This window comes from Protopterus annectens, chromosome 15.part0 (assembly GCF_019279795.1).
Source record: "Protopterus annectens isolate FY-2018-M chromosome 15.part0, PAN1.0, whole genome shotgun sequence".
Taxonomy (NCBI): Eukaryota; Metazoa; Chordata; order Ceratodontiformes; family Protopteridae; genus Protopterus; species Protopterus annectens.
The window spans coordinates 251,079,062-251,095,505 of record NC_056749.1 but is presented as its reverse complement, the minus strand read 5'-3'; the positions used below and the strand labels follow the sequence as shown (position 1 = coordinate 251,095,505).

Sequence of the window (16,444 nt, the reverse complement as noted above, 5' to 3'; positions counted from 1 at the left end):
CATTTTTTTAATTTCTACTAGAAAATGGAGGAATGCAATATATTCACTATACTATCTGTAGCAAGACGTCATCACAAGAAACTGGAAAAGAAACATCCCTCCTCACTATAAAAAATTATTTCTCCGACTGCAAGAAGAAATACATAATTAGATTGCTATTAATAAAAACAGATCATCCTCAAGACCAGTATGAACAATTCATGCATACAAGTCTTTACATTGCATTGCCCCTCAATCTTTTAACGTTATAAACTGATTGTATTGTCTCTATTTACTTTAGTTATATTTTTTGTAGATTTAAACATTATGCAACATGATGTGATTATAGAGGTCTACTTTGTTTCATTAAAAGCTCATTTCACTGAATTTGAATTCACCCTGACCAAATTGCTGAAAGCTCAAATTACTGAAAACTCATTTCATCAAATCTCATTTCACTGAAGTGAAGTACTGGCACTGTGTAGAGTACTGCAAGGCAAGTAAAAGGTATATGCTCTCCTCATCACTGTAGTGCAATCCTGGAGTTAGTATATATAGTTAGGAGGGTGTGAGGGCAGCCCCCCACATTGGGGGGTGGGGGTAGCCCCCCCACCTAGTTTGGTTTTATATTATATGGGGGACAAATCTGGACAGATTTTAAATATTGCTCTTCAAACTTAGAAAGTTGATAGAATAATAGGTTTTGCATTAGCATGAATTTTCTGATGGATGCGGAGTTCTAAACTCAAATGTTTGTCATTATTTAACTACTTCAATCCTCAGCTATTTGCCAGAAAGGAACAGATGTTAGGAGGAACACACCAAAAATATAATACAAAAATCTGGACATTCTATGAAAACCTGTACAGTTGAGAGATCTGATTCATAGTGCTATATGATGCATATTATGTTGTAACTATATAATATATACTAATTGTAAAGTCCTACCCTTCCACAGCACTGCTGTTTCATATAGTACTGTTATTGTGACATATACTCTTCACCACATTATAAGCAATATGCTTTACATAAGCAATGCCTGCTCAAGCAAAATGCTACTAAGTTGACCTCACTAATTGAATGAGCTAGAAAAATGGATACTGAGTGAAATGGGGAGCAAGTTCCCCATACATCCATGCAGAAAGCATTACACCTTGCAAGCCCTAAGTATTATAACCTAGTCCAAGATAGTACATCCTTAGGGTAATGCACACAAGCTTCGCGTTCGATGCAGTTTGAGGCATACATTCTGCTTAAGTACAGTCACTCCCAACCATTACCATTGCAAACAGAAACTTAAAATAAAAAATACTCCCATCACATTTGTAAAGTAAAATGTATTTATACAAATATCACATTTATTTCATTATCCATTTGTAGTGCATGGATCTCACTGATTATGCTGCGATATTTGGAAAAAGACAAATAAGTTAAGCATCAGAATGTTGCATGACCCAACCTTAACAAATGTTAAGCACCCCATGTGAAAGTTGTTAAGGTCGGGTCCCATTCTAGGCAGTAATATCTGCCTGTACTGACTAGCAATTGACAGCAGCAGAACAAAACATTTGTTTTTGCCTGCTCTCCATACACTTAAAGTCTCCCTAACGTCCTGTAAAAAAAATAAATAAATAACAGAGAGTCGCTAGAATAACAGGATCTGTGTTTGCTTATATAATCTGAAGAATGTAAATGCTGAAACTGAAATGTATGTCATTATTTAGTGACTTAAAGCCTCAGTGGTTCATCCAAAAAACATATTTTATGAGGAACGCACCAAAAATATGAAGCAATAATCTGGATGTCCTGCAAAAATCTAAACATTTGAGAGATATGGAGGTGAGTGCAACAGATTGTACACACGGAGTGATTTATGGGTTCGAAAGCCAGGAAAATACTTAGTGATTTTTTTCTTCTTTAACTAGTAGTACATGGAGCAGATACAGCTCCATGCACTACAAAGAGTTATGATCATCTCACCAGTCATGGCTCCTTATTATGTGTTCTCGACATGCATACCAATGTTCACCTCTCGAAACACATAATAAGTGGGTTATGATCGGTGAGCTGGTCATAATCTTTTATATTGTGTATAAAGATTCAAACTTGTGAAGCTTTCTTTAAATCAAAAAGATTTGAGGATAGTAAGACTGTGTGTTGGGTTTTGGAAATGTCAGAACCTTTAAAGCAGAAAAATTTAACATTTTGTTAAAAGCTTTTATATTTTTCTCTGTATTGTTCATGCATCTTTTCTTCTCATGTTGGTCCTTCCTGAGTGACAATTGAGAAATACATCACCTAATAAATTCCATGCTTATTTTCCCTGCTGTCTTCTGCCAAAGGATTGTAATGGCACTCTTTTCAGAGTCAATGGGACATTATTTGTTATCCAACACCCTTTTTAGGGCATGGTACTGTTTTCCACAGCTGCCACATACTCCTCCCCATGATTGAAATGCAAATCTAATATCTGGATTTGTGCACTCACTGAAGCACTCATACATTGTTATTGTTTGTTCTCACCATAACTTTAGAAGCACTCAAGGGAGTAAAACTGGGGAAAAGTGCCAGAACTTCTAAACTCCTAATGATAGTTTTTCAGACCTTAATTATTCTCTATACCAGACTGGTCCTTTGTATCTTACCAGCATAATATACATATCACTAGCATAGTAATAAGCCAATCACACATATCACCTTCTTCAGATTTAAGTCCTGTGGGCTTCACAGCATTAAAGATATATCTGCTTTCTTGTAGTACTTTTATTTTGTGATAGGCTTTCTAATTTTATTCAGATATGAAAGCATGAACAGGATTTTTGTTTAAAATAATGATCTGAAAGCTTGAAAAGAAATGTTTGTTTAAAATAATGTGATCACATTGACCAGCACATTTTTGCTTAATTTTTGACACTTCATAAGTGACCATTGGCTGTCACTGAAGCCTGTCCTCATTCACTAAGTCTACCAGATACTCTAGTTTTTTCCAAGGACTTATTCCAAATGATGCTTCAGGCCAATACCCTCCCAATACAACATCATATACTGCAGAAGTTTTTTTTTTTGTCCTAACCTCCTCCTTCCCTGTGTACACCTGTGCACACCTGTAATATTAGTGTGATGAAGTGGAATGCAGACTTGTTGGAATACTGTCCTGCTTCTGCAGTGACTCAGCCAAGGTGCCCCAATTAGGCCCACCTTAGACGGCACTCACCTAGAAGTCCCCAGTCCTCTGGCAAGAGTTAATCACAGGGACTGTCCAAGTATGTGCCCCCCCCCGACCTCCCCCCAGGATAGGTAGTTATCTTTCTAGCACCTCAGACAACCAAGTCATTAGTCAACCCTAGGTTGCTGGATCATATCCATTTATCCCATGGCTCTAGCACAGTGAAAAGTCTGTTTATGTTTGTAATGGTCTGAGGAGCAGTATTTATGCTAGTGATTGAAATGAGGCAAAAAAATCTAAAGAATAATATGTTCTGGGGTCAGTAAGAAACAGTTGTGACTATGTGTTCACAGTAAATATTACGGTATTTTCAACATTGTCCATCATTGTATCAAATTTGCTAGAGTAATTTTAATTTAAATAATTAATCAACCGTACTGTCTCATTGTTTACATTTTAACTTTTTGTTGTGTATTAGCACCTCAGCCAGTCCTACAACTTCGTGTTAAGCATTTTAATGAATCGTCCCTTAGTGTCATGTGGGTGACTCCAGAGGCAGAGTGGAACAGTTACACGGTTTCATTAAAGGACACAATCACAGATGTCAAAGTCAAACATATAATTCTTCCAAAATGGGCGAAAGAAGTCACGTTTCATGAACTGATACCAGGACGAAAATATTTAGCCACTGTAACAACAATTAGTGGAGATTTAAGCAACTGGACTGCAGTGGAAGGAAGAACAGGTATGAGCATTTCATATGGCTGTCAATGTAAAGAGACACAGTTTGACAAACAACTTAGTTTTCATCTAGGCCTAAAATCTCTTACCTTGGAAATGTAGAAATATTTAGTTCATGCTGTAATCTAGAATATGATGGAGAAAAAAGCTGGACTGAAAACCGAAATAATAAAATACAAGTGTATAATAATAAAATGAAACTCTCCAGTCCTGCATTAATACAGAACAGAAGAGCAACAAATGAGGCATGTATATTATGTGTGAATGCATCCGTGCAGTTTATTTATTCATTTATTCCTTTATGTAATTTAAAACGTATTTATTTCTGATGTCTGCTATTTATAACATTTGAGTAAGTAGCTTTACTCAAAAATAAATTTCACAAAGAAATATAAAATTCTAACTATAGGATCCAATATAGAAAGCACCAGAAGATGAATTTATATAGCAGTCTGCCTTTACAAATACAGAAGTAACTTAGAAAGTTACTAAGAAAGGTGACATATAGATGGGCAATGGCAGAGGATTGGGATCTTTCCTTATTTTATGAAGGTTTAGTACTAAGATAGTATCAGGCATAGTCAAAAATTAATGGTGAGTGAGAGAGGAGGGATGGAGAGATGTAATGTTCATAGGTACATAGGTAAGAAGTAAGCCAGCTTGCCTTGTGAGTCATTTCAAGCCAAGCCAAAGTCCCTTTTGGTGCTTGAATTAACCTATTCCACTTGGAGTTAGACTGACCTTTCTCATCCCATGGTCGAAAATTATATTTTATTTATTTATTTATTTATAACATTTGCTAACTGGGAAAGTCCGACTGGGCCAGGAACCCATTTTTAGAGGAGGCCTGGGGAGAAAAGCTCCAAGAACAGTACAACAAATTCTTTGAATAACACAACAATAGTTCAGTTTACAGAATTCTTAAACATTAAATACATTCCTTTTTTACAAAAACTTAAGTCAGGCTAGGCAAAAATATAGCAGGTTACACAAAAATAGCATTGTTAGACCTGAAATTTGAGATTCCACCTGGTTACAATTTTCATATAGAGACATAACAGTGTTGCCATACTAGCAAGGGGGTTAATAAAAAAAGAAAAACTTTAAATAGTAGGAAATCAGGGAGAAATAGTAGTAGTAGTATTGTAAAAAAAAACAATATGGGGTAGAAAGTGGTGGGAGTGAGGATAGGTGGATCTTAGCCTGGGGTAAGACAGGAGCACCTCCAATGATTAGCTAGGTAGTTTAGTAGTAGCTGGAACTCGTAATGGTGTGGGTTTTTACTAATTTTAAGAGGGACAGTATTCCATAGTTTGGTAATTTTATTAGAATAGAGACAGTCCCTGTGATAGTTGTGGGATTGTGTGACCTTTAGCATAAGTTTATTGGAGGATCTGAGGGTCCTTGGGTTGAGACTGGGTTGGACGAGATTGGAGAGGGTAGGACAATTAGTGAGTAGGTGAATTATCTTGTGGACCATTGATAGTTGTTCGTGAGCTAGAAGGTTGAGGAGTTCTGCCATTTTAGCTGAGAGAGCACAGCACAGTGGTGAGTCCTGTGTGGGGTATTCAAGGCAAATTTGGCAAATTTGTGATAGGAAGATTCTAGATTATTTAGGTCCGATTTGCAAAGGTTGGTGGGTATGTGAAATCCATAAAGGAGGAAAGAAAGTAGGTGAGAACGGGAAGTGGGAATCCTGGCATTGTGGGTAAGATATGGTTTGGCTCTATATAAGGTGCCAAGCCTGATGTGCACCTTTTTGATTGTCAAAGAGATGTATTTTCCAAAAGTAAGATTCACATCAATAGTGACCCCTAGGAGTTTAGTATGCATTGTGGGTTCCATTTGAGGAGCTTACTGACAGAGGTGGATGACAAGATTTGGATTTTTTGTTGGTGAAGATAATTAGTTATGTTTTATTTGGGTTGAGAATTAGTTGATATTTTGTATTTTTATTTGAAGTTCATGGGGTGTGGGGGCTGAGCAGATAAGGGTAGCATCATCAGCATATTGGACAGTTGTGGCTTGTTTAGTTGCTGAGCTGAGGTCAATTGTGAATAAGATGAAGAGGAAAGGGCCCAGTATGGACCCTTGAGGTACACCAAAAGAAATGGGTAGAAGGGAGGAGACAGTATTTTGCCATTTTGTGGCCTGCTGCCTATTGGAAAGATAACTGAGGAACCAGGACAGAGGGGGTGAGCTGATGCCATAGGTTGAGAGTTTATTGAGTAGATGGGAAATGGTGTCAAAGGCTTTAGACATGTCCAGAAAGATGGAGGAGACTGACTGGCCTTCATTTAGGATTTGATGAATGGTGTTAGTAAAAGAGAGTATGGCAAGGGAAATATTGTGTTTGGGTCTGAAGCAATGTTGAGAATTGGATAAGAGATTGTTAGAGAGTAGATGGTTGAGGAGCTGTTTGTGGATGCATTTTTCAAAAATTTTTGATAGGGGGATAGAATGGCAATGAAGCGGATGTTGGTCAATTCTTTGGAGACACCTCCTTTGTGGAGTGGGATGATATGGGATATTTTCCCGAGAGTTGCACATAGATTTCAGTAACTGAGCGATTGATCAAGATAGATATGGGGTAAGCAATGGATAGAGCTGCACATTTCAATAATTCATTTGGGAGCTGGTCAGCTGCCAGACAGCAGGGTTTAAGTTTGGCTAGGAGAGAGTATATGTAGCTTGTTTGAATGGAGGAAAAGCAGAAGGGGTTAGCATTATCAGGAGAAGTGGTAGGGGAGAATAAGAGGTGTATTAGGTTTGTTGCCTAGTAGGGATGTTATGGAATGTATGAAGTGGGAATTGATTTGGGTTGCAATGGGATCAGTATTGTTGGTGGTTACCGGGGTTGGGGTAAGGAAGTGGCCTGGGCTTAGGAGATAGTTTATGTTATCCCAGAATTTATGGGGTTTATTTTTCAGTTTTTGTTGGCAGGATTGGAAGTACAATTGCTTGCCTACTTTGATTTGTTTTTTTGCTCGGTTCCTTAGTTGTTTAATGGTAGTTAGGTTTTATATGTTTGTGGTGATATGGCAATTTTACCAGGCTCTATCTCTTTGTTTAAGTAAAAGTTTGGTTTCTTGGTATTTTAGTTTTGGTATTATCCCTAGTGAGAGTAACTGTTAGTATACCATAGATAATTTCAAGAGACCTATGCATGCGATAAAGCCTTTAGAGATGCATTGTCTACCGGGGGGTTGCTCTCTAGTAAATTTTTTATAACTCACTCATAGATCCAAGTTGCATTTGTATTTGTTTTTCTTTAAATCTCTATGATTGGTGTCAGGTTTAGAACAGACTCAGATCCTAGAAAGCAAAGCAAGTCAGAAAGGAAAGAGTTAATATTTCAGGAACAGTTTGGTTCCCTGATGATGAGAGCAGAAGATGTCAAGGTATCAAGTGAACTGTTGGTCAAAAGATGAGAAGAGGACTATATATGCTGATATTCTGCTCACTTCTTATGGGTTCTCCCTTTTTTTATTTTCTCCAAATGTTTTGAGTTTCTATTACTGTGGCATGAGTGGACTCCAAGCCTGTGTCAGGGTATGATTAGATTTTATGAAATTTGTATTACTTCAGTCTTTGATGTTGGCTAAGAGTGCTCTTCTCAGCAAATGCAATGTACTCCAGATTACCACCTTCTGCAGTTCATGTGGAGTTGCATGGATTGGTAGCCACTCCAGTACACTTGAAAATTCATTTTCATTAGAACTGATGCTCCTACTACTATTGGAATTGTCTGGGTATCTTTGTACCATATTGTTGTAGCTTTTGCTTGCACAGCCTGGTATTTCATTACTTTCTGTCCCTCAGTACATAGTACACATTACTCTATTTGGATGATTACTGCTACTGCTGTCCTTTTGGACTACCTGTACCTTGTTGTCTTGTATCTGATTTCTTAACTGTTGGTATTAGGTGAGTCCATGGGAACGGAACTTCATCACTGTCAGCAATGCCTTCTGGCTCATGTTTCCAATGTTTCTCAGCTGTTTTGCATATTGTAGCATTTGCAAAACCCCTGATGCACCAGTCTGGCCACACTGCTGTGCATTTCAGTATTCAGACTCTTAGCCATGAACACTTCACAGTCAGCAATGATATGTGCAGCTGTTTCCAGTTCTGTTTTATAGAGCTTAATTTTGTCTGTTTCTCCTACTTTTTCTATAGACTGTAAACCAATGACTACATAGTCCACTGTCTTGACCTGATATTATTAGGTTTTCATCTTTTGGTTTAAATTCACTTATTTTTAATCATCCATGCATCAAAATCTTGATCAGCATATGGTTGTTCCTGAAGTTCTCTATATTTGCCACCATAACTGTAGGATTGCCAGTATTATTTCTTTTTTCTGCTGTTTTTCATTTATATTCTTTCTTTCATTTTTTGACAGTTTCAATTGCTGCCCAATTCTCACCTTCTTCTGGTTTGATTTCCACCCCCACTCCTCTCCAAAATGCTTGTGCCAAAATAAAAAATATAGCACCTTAGACTTCTTCACTTCATGATTTAGAACTTTCACTATATTAGAGTCTGATAGCATCAACAAATATCTATTAGCCCCATGACTGTAGACCTATACATGCAGTCACTTTCTATAAGGCCTATATCTCCTTCAGAATGAGGGATATATAATTTTGATATGAACTGCTTGTTATATATCATTTGATAAACATGATGCATTTTTCTTGTTTTCTTGTCCAAATGACTCAATGTTTGGTATCAGTCAATAACCTCAAAGTTGGAAGTTAGAAAAAGAAAAGCAGCTTGATTTATAACCCAAACTTTATTCCAAGACAGTTTTCTTTATTAGCTTTAGTCTTCTGAAGTATTCCTTTGTTCTCATTTGCTCATGTATTATTGCTGACACTTCATCTATTCCCAAATATCTATACAAGCCCTCCTGTTCAAGTTCTTTTATATCACATTCTTGTCCTAGGTTGATATTGTCCTGTTGCTGCAGCTTTCCTGTGATAAATGATGTTTTTGGACATTTATCAAGACCAATTGACCAATTGTCATTATTATATCATATGAAAGTTTTAACCATTTGTAGTTATGCTTTCAGATGCTCATCTGTTCAGCTATACGGATCATCTACAAAATGTAAATGAAATGTCTCTTTAGAAGGTTGGTTTCTGTAAGTTAAGCTGTAACCATAGCCTACACTAGTAAGTCAACAGTGTAATGTGTTAAATGCAAGACAAATAGCATTGGTAACAAAGAATCATCCTGGAGTGTTCACGTTTCATTTTTTATCCCGGGATAATACTTTGCCCTTCATCACGACTCAACTATATAGTGGTTTGTACACTGTGTCACACTTAGTGCAATGTAATTCATCCATGTAGGGGTATCCTATACATTTGCAAGCATTCTATAATCCATGCATAAGGGATGCTGTTAAGTGCTTTTTTATAATCCATCCATGCCATTTGTAGATTCTTCCTCTTTTTTCAGTTCTTTTTTATGGCTTTGCTTAAAATAGATAATTATTTCTTGCTTATGACTTTCTTTCATTACCTTTTTGTTTTACTGCCATGATTGAAAATGTTCTTGATCTCTATACACTTTGTATCAGTTCAGGTATGTAATTTATATATTGTTGAAGGCAAGTTGTTGGTCTACTTCCTAAGATGGCTTGCAGATTTACTGTTAATTAGGAGTATTTTTTTTCCTTTTGTTAACCAGGTTAATGTCTGTTAGGGGTGTGTATATAAGCATTTTTTTACCCAAGATTAAATCTCTCTGAGTACAGATTTTAATACTTTCAGCCAGAACTTGGGTATTGCACATGCACATGAACCCAAAATTTTCCATTTACGAGCTTTACTTAATTTTCTCTGACTTTCACTGACTGTTGCTTTCTCCCAATTTATATTCTTTGTATTTGAGTTTTTTACCATTAATATCCATTTGGCATCTTTGTTATATTCAACATGGTCTTTATAAATGCTTTTCCAAAATGTACCTATTTATTCTTTTTTTTGATAGTGTTTCTATATTTTTGCTTTGTTTTCCAAGACTCTAGAAAACCATTTTAGGTCATCAATGAATTGTTTGTTTAGTGCTTTTCCTTTATACTTGTCTGCATACCTTCTAACTTTTCCTTGCTTGTGCTGATATTTTACTTACTTTTGGAAATAGTATATGATAACTCCTGATATGTTTTAACATTGTGTATTGTTTTTATCACATCAATCCTTCTAAACATTTTTGATGATCTGTTCCCATTATTTTATGCTTTTCACAGTGATGTTTTTTGTCCTATCTACTTCATCATTTTCTCTAGATGATGCTTCTATGCAGAGGCATAGCTAGAGTGGAGCAAAGGGGGCAGCCATCCTGGGTGCAAGATGTCAGGTGGCATGATCTTCATTATTGGAATTCAGTTTCTGAGTGCAGGGAATTGTATTTCTTTATTTATATGTGTTTACAGGGGTAGTACAATGATCAATGCTAACCATTTTCAGACTCAGCTTGGTTTGCTGGGGAATGCATTTATAGAAGCAGTTTAGTCCACCATGTGGAATTTTGTTCATTATTAATACTCAGTAATCAATGTCTACAATTGTTGGTCAGAGCGGAAACACTCAGCACTTCCTTTTAGTTGCACTTGTAGCAAGAAACTGACTACAATATGAAGTAGATAAAGTTTTTTTTTTTTTTTTGTAATTCAAGGACATGACGACCTTTTCTGTATTATTTCAGACCTCGGCTTAAAGCTGAGGGTGGTACCAGATCAGGCGATGGACCTAGGGCTAGTTGTACCTCTGCGCTGAGGGTGGTACCAGATCAGGCGATGGACCTAGGGCTAGTTGTACCTGTGCGCTGAGGGTGGTACCAGATCAGGCGATGGACCTAGGGCTAGTTGTACCTCTGCTCCCATGGTGGCATTCTACTTGTATCATTCCTTTCTTTTGTTACTGTACATTTCTATGGTAACACTTTATCTGCTATGACTTTAGCTGTACAGTTGCATATCCTATCCATTTCTATTATAACGCAAGAATTTCTCTTTACCGTCCAAGCTTCTGTGTTCATCAGTTTTCCAGTCTTTTAACATTTTGGGTCTTATTCATTTTTTGTAATTGAGTAGGCCGCGGTGGTGCAGCGGTTAGCATTGTCACCTCACAGCAAGCGGTTCTCCCGTTTGATTCACAGCTGGAGCGCCTTCTCTGCATGTCCTCCCTGTGGCCGATTGATGTTAAAGACATGCAGGTAGGTGTGTGTGTGAATAGGTGTGCCTTCTTTGAAGGTTGGGCATCGGGCTGGCAACTCGGCATCGTAAAAATCCACTGCCAATCATTAGCAGATGGAAGTTCTGCCGTGGCGACCCCTAACTGGGAAAAGCCGAAAGACTTTTTTATTCACTTTTTGTAATCCATTTTGTTTAGCTAGCTTAATATGCCTGTCCATTTTCATTAAATCAAGTATGTCTTCCCTTAGATCATTCTGTTCTAGACTAAGAACATCTCCTTTCTCCTCTGTTTCCTGCTGTTTGCCTTACTGTACAATTCTAACTGGTCTTTCATTTGAGTTTTCCGCAAAAGGTTGCAGAACATCACATTGTAGCATGTCTTCTTCCTCTGCATCCTGTTCCATCTAGTGCTGTCACATTTGAAGCCTCATTGGTACATGATGTTGCAATAATGTCTGTGTTAGAGTTTACATTGTTTCCTGTTCTTTTCCATGTTGTACAATTCAAACTGGACATTCATGCAAGCCTCCTAAGGTTCCAAACCTTTGCCCTGTGGTGTGTCTTCTTCAAATGCATCCTGTTCCACCTGTCATTCCTGCACTTGGAGACTCCTTTGTCAAGGTCATCATTTTTCAATCACTTAATGCAAGAAATCTGGCCAAAGCAAAAAAATAATGGTGGAAATGTCAAAAATTTAGGACAGATTTTAAATATTGCTCTTAGAAAATTGATAGAATAACAGGATTTGTGGCAGCATGTCATTATTATATGACTTCAGTCCTCAGTGCTTTGCCAGAAATCCACAAATTATATGAGGAACATCAAAATATGAGGCAAAAATCTAGACATTTAACAGGTATGGTCAAAGTTCTTATACAGAATTGCACTTCAGCTTTCATTTCTATTTGTTTAATATCTGTCTTTCTAAACTTTCTTTGGTTAAATTCCATCATAGTCATTTTTTTTTAATTTACCATATCTGTGTGTCTTTGCACTTGTTTTTCTTCAAATATCTTTGGAGCCACATTTTGTATATTGATTAGTTTGGCTTTCTTTTCTGCATAAATATTATATGATATCAGGTCTCTGTTTCTTTCCTATGTCTGTGTTTCTTTTTTTTATAACTTTTGACAAACTCTCTTTTTTCTTCTTTATCTCATTTCACTTCCTCTGTATCTTCCTTTTCCAAGCAGCCCAGTGTTTACACATCTTGGTAATGTTTTGTTCCAATCTTTTGCATTAAGGATCTTAAATTATTGATTATAGCTCTTAGCAGGTTTTTGTGCAAGTATTTTTCTTTCCTCTAATTTCCTACTCCTCTGAAATATCACCATTAAATATTTTTTGCATCATCATAGTAATAATAATAATAATAATAATAATAATAATAATAATAACAGTACATTATCTCTTTTTTTATCCTTAACAGTTCACTTTATTGTTTCTATGCTTCTTGCTTGGCTTATCTTTTTATTTTGACTACTTCTTCCTTCTGCCACAGTGGAGCTACCCTTGCGGATTAGATGGCCTAGCCCTCTGTGGTAGTAATGTTTCCATGTTCTGAGGATTCTGTACTATCTTTATTTCTATTTCTAGCACCAGTGCACAAACAAGGAGGAATAGGCATCCTGGTGTGTGTGTGTGTGTGTGTGTGTGTGTGTGTGTGTGTGTGTGTGTGTGTGTGTGTGTGTGTGTGTGTGTGTATCTACTTCAAAACACAGGATTACTATAACATTGAATCACAAAACATTGAGACCATAATATCAAAAATTCAGAACACTGAAAAGTTAGAACATCGATATTATATAACAATGCAAATGTAAATCATCGAGTCTTACATTATCGAAAGTGTTACATGGTTATGGTTTAAAGTGTTAATTTTATGGTTTCATAAAAGAAGTTGTAGTATGCAGTAACCAAGCATTGCAGACAGATGTTATGTTTTGGGGTTTAAGAGAAATTTTCAGGTTGTATAGTAAAAGTTTATCAGATAACGGTTAAGCATTGTTGTGTTTGAGTGATGGATTTATTATTTTGAAAAAAGTCATGTTAGTGTTGTGGAAAGTGATGGAATAAGTGAGTAGGGAAGTAAGTTTTTATTTTGTCTGTATGTACGTGTTGTCACGAAAACAGAGGAGATTGCAATACAGTGGGGAATAGGAAATTTACCTTGTCCCCAATGTAGGGCAATCTTGGACTTGGTATATTTAATTTGCAGGGGGGTGTAGGGGGCACGGCCCCCACATGGGGGATGCAGTGGGGCTTGCCCCCCCCTGCAGAAACATTAAAACAAGTATGTCTGTTGGTTCAGTTATGTTTGAGGTGGAGGGGGTATTACTAATTTGTGCATTGTAACATTCAATGTTATGGGATGCGATGATTTAAATTTTCATTGTTAAGTAATTTTGGTGAGCTAACTTTTCAGTGTTTTGAATTTTTGATGTTATGGTCTCAATGTTTTGTGGTTCAACATTATAGTAATTCAGTGTTTGAAGTAGACCCATGTGTGTGTGTGAATGCACACAAGTGTCTGTGCATGGTAGAAGAAAGGATTATGAATCTACTTCCATTCCCTAATTGCTTGGTAAACCTCATGGATGACAACAGCTGTACATGCAATCACAATACAAGTCAAAAGCAACTTCTAAACATGGATGGATGCATCCACTTTTATCCATGAGAAAGTTATACCAGTTCAAAGATTGCATGAAAAGAATACAGAAATACTTGGAGTTACACAGCAATGAGAAATGAATATATTAGACAGGTCTATATCACTTTGGCAAATAGTCTATTCAGCGAATGGCTATTTAGCGAACCCACTTAAGTGAAAGCTCATTTTAGAGAATGATCGTTTTGACAAATTTTTTCATAGGGAGAAAAAAATAGTGGGCCAGCTACCAATGTCAGGGGCTGCACCTCCCACCACCCCCCACCAGCTAAATATACCAACTCCAAAATTGCGCTACAGTGGGAAAAGGGGCAAATTCCCGATGATGGCCAACTACTTCCTTTCCCTGTGAAAAAATTTGCTAAAATGATCTTTTGCTTAAATGAGTTTTTGCTTAAGTGGGTTTGATGAACCGTCATTTGCTGAATAGACTATTCAACAAAGTGATATACACCCTACTAGACACGCCATGAGCTAAATTACTGGCATTAGAATTGCAGAGTTTTACTTTTCTTCCTACAGCAGAATCTCACAGGAAAATAAGGAACTCTAATTTCATTTGGTATGTATCTTATGATAAAAAAGATACTTTTCTGGAATGTTAGAGCAGTAAATATGCAGCCAAAAATCCAATTAAAAATGTAACTAGATAAACATTGTTATTTACATTATGTAGAATGAGAAACTGGTAATGATAGCCTCTTATTTCTTAGTTTTGAATGAAATTGTTCTTGATGAGACACACAAAAATGCAATTTTTTTTCATCTGATGAATATCAGTGGTATTTCACTTTAACAAAACAGCTATGGGAATAAAAACTGAGCAAATAGGCCATTAACCATATCACAACATTCAGTGTTGCTTCTGCAATAATTTAAGTGGGCAATACTATTTTATAATTTTCTCTGCCCCAGGATAATAGGTTGTGGACAGCCTTTCATATATATTTTCCATTCAACATTTCCCTATCTTCTTCTCAAAATATCCTTTGAGACTCAATAATATAATGCCTTTTTACCTTTACTTTTCTTCAATTTACTGTTATCACTGACTTCTTAAAAACTACTCTGCTTTGAACCAATGGCTTCCATCCACTGGTTCTTGAGATAAGTATCAGAAAATGTATTTTAAATTGTATTCTTTGATTTGACTTTATAATTTGCAAGGTGATATAATTAGTCCTTAGATTCGCATATTCTTATTAAGGTCATGACCAAGGAGAATATGGAGAAGCCGAGGCATATCACTCAGTGCTGGTAGGAGACTATGGAGAAGCCCAGGCATATCATTCAGTGTTGTTAGGAGACTATGGAGAAGCCAAGGCATATCACTCAGTGTTGTTAGGAGACTATGGAGAAGCCGAGGCATATCACTCAGTGTTGGTAGGAGACTATGGAGAAGTCGAGGCATATCATTCAGTGTTGTTAGGAGACTATGGAGAAGCCAAGGCATATCACTCAGTGTTGTTAGGAGACTATGGGGAAGCCCAGGCATATCATTCAGTGTTGTTAGGAGACTATGGAGAAGCCCAGGCATATAATTTAGTGTTGTTAGGAGACTATGGAGAAGCCGAGGCATATCATTCAGTGTTGTTAGGAGACTATGGAGAAGCCGAGGCATATCACTCAGTGTTGGTAACAGACTAACACTGTTTACCATAATGCAAATTATCCTTACACATCCCTTCAGAAACTTGAAAAGTTACCTCAAAGGATAATTTGGGCAAGGTGGAAAGATATTATAACTCCACTTCATACAATTTGGTTTCTTATGTCAGCTTAATGGATTTCAATATAATTGTGTGTTTCAGAACCAGCACAGGTAGCTAACCTCAATGTGACAAATCAAGGGACAACAGACAGTCTTCACAGCAGCTGGCTAAGACCTTTAGGTGATGTGGACTATTACCAAGTGCTTCTGATCCATGAACATAGTGTCATCAAAAACGAAAGTGTTTCTCGTGAATCAAGTGCCTACTCATTCCCATCTTTGAAACCAGGAGGTCTCTACTCTGTCGTTGTCACCACTGTTAGTGGTGGTATGTCCTCCAGGCAGGCAATTGCTGAAGGAAGAACTGGTAAGGAGCGGCAGAGTATTTAAAGTACAAATTAACCTGAAAGAGAATGATGAGTTTTGGATTGGGAATAAGTGCATGCATTCTTAAATTAACTGCACTCTTCTCAGTATAGAAATTGCTAAAAAATATCAGTCTTTACCTTGATAACATATATTCTTTTACATTTAAATATACTTGTGTTTTTATACCAGGGGAGGTGATGGTAAACAAAGAGACCATTTGACCAACAAGTGAAAATATTTGTCAGACCATCAGAAAAAAATGCTCTTCTTTCACAACAAATGGTTTGCTTTATTTCTTAGAGATGGGTTTACCTGGCTGCAGACAGATTAAAAAAGAATTATGTTTTATAAACAATAGGCATTTTTCTCTTAACAAAATATTCATTTCACCAATGGTGGTATCCTACATCTCCCTAAATTCTTTATAATGCATATAAATTCTACTATATCAGCCATTTCACTAGTGATACTGGCATAATATGGATCCCATTTGCATACAAAATATGCAGAATTATGGTGCTTGGTATCAAAAATGTGTAAATTAAACATAAGTTTTCATTTGGTACATATAAAAAGCCAAGCCATACGTCGAGC

The 16,444-nt window shown here is 36.8% G+C and overlaps 1 protein-coding gene across 3 annotated transcripts in view; it reads left to right on the top strand.

The window, feature by feature from the left end:
* The window catches only part of PTPRB (protein tyrosine phosphatase receptor type B), a 796,390-nt gene that overhangs the window by 576,406 nt on the left and 203,540 nt on the right, over positions 1-16,444 (top strand). For all 3 annotated transcript variants that reach the window (XM_044057004.1, XM_044057003.1, XM_044057005.1), the window contains 2 exons: positions 3,624-3,890; positions 15,582-15,848. In XM_044057004.1, the coding sequence (XP_043912939.1) occupies positions 3,624-3,890; positions 15,582-15,848 (534 nt within the window). The remainder of the gene's footprint in view (positions 1-3,623; positions 3,891-15,581; positions 15,849-16,444) is intronic.